Source organism: Nuphar pumila, chromosome 12 (assembly GCF_984573655.1).
Source record: "Nuphar pumila chromosome 12, dmNupPumi1.hap1.1, whole genome shotgun sequence".
NCBI lineage: Eukaryota > Viridiplantae > Streptophyta > Magnoliopsida > Nymphaeales > Nymphaeaceae > Nuphar > Nuphar pumila.
The window spans coordinates 35242177-35248193 of record NC_143260.1 but is presented as its reverse complement, the minus strand read 5'-3'; the positions used below and the strand labels follow the sequence as shown (position 1 = coordinate 35248193).

The window sequence follows — 6017 nt, the reverse complement described above, 5'->3', positions numbered from 1 at the left end:
CGGTTAGATCTCGGTTCTTCAAGAGCGGATCCTGTAATGTCACTCACCGTTTACCCACTGTAGCTCAGTACAAGCGAGACCCACAGAATGATGGGTTTTGTGAATATACTTGGCAGCCTTTACTTCTCCTTGTTTTCAGAACTGATTCACGTTGACAATCTTTTATATAATTCATAAAAGGGTAATAAAAAATTGCACGCTCTTCTAGAAAATGTGGGGCAAAGTTGGACACGGTTTTCTTTCCTTTGCTTATCAAAAAACAAATTTTATAGTTGTCAGCCGCCATCGATAGGTAAGAGGTAGATTTCCCTGTCCAAAAAATACACTTTTTTTTTAATAAAATATAAAGTTCCAACCACCCCTTTATCTATATAAATTGAGGTTCTTGTAATCTTTGTGACCTTCTTTCCTTCATCTTTATCTCCTTGCAACAAATTTTGACACCTCTTCTTTTCCTTTTTCTTCTTGGTGGTGTTCTTGGTTTCTCTTCAGGCGAGTTTCTCTCTCTTCCTTTTCTTTCTGTTTTTGATTGTTGGGTTTTGTGGGTCTGTTTGTTTGTTTTGTGTTTGGCAGGGAAAAAAAACCCAATTCAAAGTTTGTTTGTTTTTTTATTGTTTGTTTTCCTTCTTGTGTTTTGATGGTGATGGTTTTTGGATTTTCTTAAGAACAAAACCCATTTTGATTTTAATGGCTTGGTTCTATGGATCTTGAAATACCCATGTTTTAGTTTTTGGTTTTTGTTGGTAGGCTTTGGTTTACCAGGTTGTTCGCTGGGTTCTTTTTCAGATATCTTTAGTTTTTTCCTGTTGGATCTCTGGATTTGATGTTTTTTCTTTGATGGGCTTTTTATGTTTTTTGGGGAAATTTCTGTCTCTATAATATCGATTTCTCTTTGTGTGTCTGTCTATTAGATGCATAATCTGGTTTCCATATTGATTTCTTATTGTTGGTTGCATTTTTCTTTCTTTCAAACGCATAGTTTCTTTCTTCTGCTTGGTTTGATAATTCGAGTCATCCCCTGGTCACCATCTTGAGTGTAGTTTCTGTTTCTGATTTTTCCTTTTACCCGGTAGATCTTTCAGCTGAGAAATCACATTTCTAAGCTTAGATCAAAACACTATCTATGGATGCTATGAACTGCCTAAACAATATTTCTGAAACATGTAAATCTATTGGAAAATAAGGAATGCCAATGTCCGCGGATATGGTCGTTGCTGTCTGCTCTTGTTTCGGAGTTGTTTGCATGTCTTGTTGTGAGATTTGCTTCTACATTTCAAGATCTGCAGAACTTGGAGATTGATTTACCTTTATGTTGTGTCTTTGATTCCACTATGCAGAGCAGGTTTCTTGATGTTTCCTGGATCAGCCTATACATCAGCAGCTTCCTTCTCGGCTTTATGAGCCTTCCCCATCGCATGCGCAGGGTCCATCTGGTTCAGTCATTCTCTGTTGTCTTCCTCTACTGGTTCTACGTCTTCTCATGAACCAAGTTCCCGCGATCTAGCCCGAATTTTCCCTTGTGCCTACTGATCTTGCAATAAATCTTGTCCATTATTATCTGAGATTTTTTGAAAGTAAATCGATGTCTGCCCGTTTTCAATTCAAAGCCATGGATGCACCAAATGCTGCAGCCTGCCTGCCCGCACAAGCGGCGAGTAATGTACAGCATAGTTCTGGATCTGAAGGCGATCCTCGCTGTGTTGTCGATGAGAGGAAACGGAAACGGATGATATCAAATCGGGACTCGGCTAGGCGGTCAAGGATGAAGAAGCAGCAGCGTTTGGATGATCTGTTAAACCAAATGACCCTGCTCCAGGCTGAAAACAACCACATGATATCAAGGATCGATGCAACAGCACAGCAGTATCAAGGGATCGAAGGCCAGAATTCTGTCTTGCGTGCTCAGGTGAAAGAGCTGACTGAAAGGCTCCAGTATCTGAACTCTGTGCTTCATTTCCTGGAAGATTGCAGTGGGCTGGCCATGGATATCCCGGAAATTCCGGACCCACTTTTGAAGCCATGGCAGCTGCCTTGTCCATCCCAGCCCATTTTCGCATCTGCCGACGTGTTTCAGTACTGAAGGATTGATGCTTGAGAGAGTAAAATCTGGTTACTTGTGTTGTCAGATTGGTGTGTGCTAGTTAATTACTGCTTCTCTCATTCCCTTTTAGTGTTTTCTTTGTCATGGTCTTGATGTAAGAAATGAGAATATAAACTCTATCTAATGTTATGACTGTTTATGGCAAATGTAATGGGGTTTATGTTTTTGTTTGTGCAAATTGGAGTACTGGATTATGTTGAATTCTCCGTAGCAGTTTCTGGTTCATGATATGGTATTGACAACGCAATCTATGGCATATGCAATGGGGTTTATGTTTCTGTTTATGTTCAGAATTGTGCATATTGGAGTACTGGATTATGTTGAATTCTCATAGCAGTTTCTTGTTCATTATAAATCGTTGACAACCTGATTTATGGCATATGCAATGGGGTTTATGTTTTTGTTTGTGCTCAGAATGGTGCAAGTTGGAGTACTATTCTCAGTAGCAGTTTAATCCACAACCGTTTCTGTTCATGATACAGTATTGACAACCCAATTTGTTGCATATGCAATGGGGTTCATGTTTTTATTTGTGTTCAGAACGGTGCAAATTGGTGTACTGGATTATGTTCAATTCTCCACAGCTGTTTCTTGATGAGGATTTATCGTTGATCAATGTTGTCAGAATCGATATCAGGCTTGAATTGATTTTCAAAAGATTCAGAGAATCAGCTGATTCGCAACCATACCGACTATGTTGAATTCTCATAGCAGTTTCTTGTTCATTATATATTGTTGACAATCCGATTTATGGCACATGCAATGGGGTTTATGTTTTTGTTTGTGCTCAGAATGGTGCAAATTGGAGTACTGGATTATGTTCAATTCTCCCTAGCAGTTTAATCAACAGTTTCTGTTCATGATATAGTATTGACAACCCAACTTGTTGCATATGCAATGGGGTTCATGTTTTTGCTTGTCTTAAGAATGGTGCAAATTGGAGTACTGGATTGTGTTTCTGGTTCATGATATGGTATTGACAACACATTCTATGACATATGCAATGGGGTTTTATGTTTCTGATTATGTTCAGAATTGTGCAAATTGGAGTACTGGATTATGTTGAATGCTCATAGCAGTTTCTTTTTCTTGGATTTCTTCCATGTCATTTCCATCAATTAGTCGAGCATACCACCTCCCCAATCCGGAATAGATCCAGTGAATGAGCCCAAGTACTTTGTATAAAACCTAGAAAATCGCTGCAAGCATAGCGATTTTCTATGTTTTTTCACAAAATAAGAAATAATCTTCGATCACCTTTATTTAAACCATAATATTATTAATCAATATAATTTCAACTCCCCAACTGTGGGCTCAGCTTGTAAGGTAGGAGCAGTTAGTGCACGTCACCATGTGTTGGGAAGTTGCAAGTTCGTATCCCAATGGTATAGTTGTATAACTGATAGGTGTCTGCCTAACCCCAGTTTTCTCTGTCGAAAGACAAAAAATATAAGTGCAAATAGTCTTTTTAGCTTCCACAATGTTTGTTCTTATCATTTTGGTTGTCCATGTTAATTTGTTTGGTGCTTAATTTCCACTCTTGTTGATGATGCATATCTTTGGTTGATTTTGTCAAATATTATTTTATTATCGAAGAAGATGGGAGAATCTAGAAGAATACGGTTCCAACACTGTTGTTTCTTTTATTCATTGGCATAGTCTATTTTTCTTTTCTTTTTTTTGACAGAGAAAGCTGGGGTTAGGCAGACCTCTACCAGTTATACAATCATGCCATTTGGGTTTCGAACTTGCAATGTCCCAACGGAAGGTGACGTGCACAAGCTGCTCCTGCCATACAAGCGAAGCCCCCTGGTCATTGGCATAGTTTATTTGATGTTCACAATCGCAGTAACCGATATTTATTCTCATTGTTGCAGGGAAATGAGTATTCTATAAGATCAGGTCACTCTTAAACAGGATCATGGTTTCAAATCTCATTCTCAGGGAAAAAATTGTGATATTTTCAAAAGATCCAATTTTCTTGAGATCTTGCATATATGTATGTTTATCGTTTTTTATAGTTTCAATAATGAGTTAGAATTGCATTAAAAACATGATATTTTCGATATAGGTGTTTTTTCTTTTTTAATGGCAAGCTGAGACCCCTACCCGAAGAACAACCACCCCATGTGACAGAAGGATTCAATCCTAGGCCTTCAGCACCCCGATACCCAAAGGGGCTCGTCCTAGTAGGATGAGGCCTAGTCGGCTAGCCAGGCAGTCTAGCTTCAAATCCCATGGGCATCACTCCTTGCCCAAGTCGAAGCCCATGGAGTTTTATGCTGCCAAGATAGTTGTAATACCCATGAATTTTATCAGGTAATTAAATTCACTTATAATTTATGTCCAAAGCTATTTTTATAATTGTTATTCGTATTTGGATCTTAAAAATCCTATTTGGACCTTCAATGATTGGGTTCCTAATATCCAATTCGGATCTTAGATATCGGGTCATCAAATTGATATTTAATTACGATTAAATGAGATCTCTGGTATTGGATCCTCAATATTATGGTCATATTGGATACTGGATCCAAGGTGAATTTAGTAGATCCATGAAGTTTAAATCAAATTTTTAATAAATTTTTTTATATCAGACCTATAACACTTTATTAGGATTCGTAGTAGCCTATGCGATGTTTGGATCCACACTACTTCATTTGGATCCTGAACTTCAAAGATTTAAATATGGTAAGGGTCCAATTAAAATTCTAATTGGATATGGAATATGTTGCTTGAAAATTCAAAATATTTGGCTTTGATCCATAAATATTAATTTGGATCCATAATTCCAAATCATGGTGAAAAGAAAACTTTGGATACTTAGATCCATTTTTTTGAAAAGTTGTATAAAAACAACGGATCCTGGAGCTATAATAGTTTAGTGGAAATCCATGATAATGAATTTGAATCCAAAAGTAATTTAGTTGGGTTTATATTTAAGAAAAATTTTTTTAACTTAAAAATCTAAAGAAGAACCGGATCCGTGGATGGATCCGCATAGGCCAAAAGTGGACCCAAAGATATAGTGGGTCGCGGGTCACGAGTATGTGCGACCCAAACCGAAAAAAAATTAGCAGACGAAAGTGGATGGGGGAGGATGGGTAACCGATCCCTCTCCCACCCACGATCCTCCCCAGTCCCCCACGATCTCTCGCCCTCCTCCCCGATCGTCTTCCCCATTTCTCCTCTAACTCTCTCTCCCTCACCTTTTAAAAACCCTCCTCTCTCTCTCGTTTTCCTTTCTTTCTTGCACCAGCTGGTGAAAAGACACACGACTCACACGAGCACGACGATGAGGGTTACCTCAGATTTCCAACTCTTTCATTCGTGTTCGCGGAGTTGGTGTGAAGAGAGCTTGATTTCAAGGTAGTTAGAGGGAAGCAATCGAACAAATTTGGGGATTTTCGGTCCAAAGGTAGGGTTTTACTGTGTTTTGGCGAGTGTACTGCGTTGCAAGCATGTAATGTAGGTTTTTGTTTGTTGCAATATATCTTTCTGGCTTCAAAAACAATGATAACTTTTCTGAATGCATTCATTCAAAAGCCATGTTATAAATTGAGATTTGCTTCATTTCTGGTCAGAGATTTGGATATTCATCTGTCAGTGGAACAAACTTCCAAATGCACCAAAAAAATAACTTGTTTTTGTTCATTAGCTCTTTGATTCTAGCTTCTTTGTCATGGATGGTTTAATTATCAAGGTCACTAGTATAGTTGATGAACCTTGTTGATGGCCAAACTATCTCTCTCTCTCACATACACACATGCATGTGTATGAGTGAAAGAGTATGGCAGGTGTAGGGTTGATGTGATGTTGCAAATTCAAAACCCACTGGTATAGAGGTGGTTGAATAATTGTCGCTCTTATGAAGAAAAAAAAGAGATTTTGAGCTCAACGTTGAGTTGGTTCTACC

At 38.3% G+C, this 6017-nt stretch overlaps 1 protein-coding gene across 1 annotated transcript; it reads left to right on the top strand.

Annotated features, from left to right (window-relative positions):
- Nucleotides 1-1370: 1370 nt before the first annotated feature.
- LOC149820663 (bZIP transcription factor 53-like) lies at nt 1371-2279 on the top strand. The gene has a single exon (XM_089982998.1). It carries the CDS (start codon nt 1583-1585, stop codon nt 2078-2080), a length of 498 nt encoding a protein of 165 aa, XP_089839124.1. The 5' UTR covers nt 1371-1582; the 3' UTR covers nt 2081-2279.
- The last annotated feature ends 3738 nt before the right edge of the window (nt 2280-6017 follow it).

Excerpts from the sequence above, each read along its gene's own strand:
- LOC149820663 (XM_089982998.1), top strand. The coding sequence starts at position 1,583 with ATGTCTGCCCGTTTTCAATTCAAAGCCATGGATGCACCAAATGCTGCA.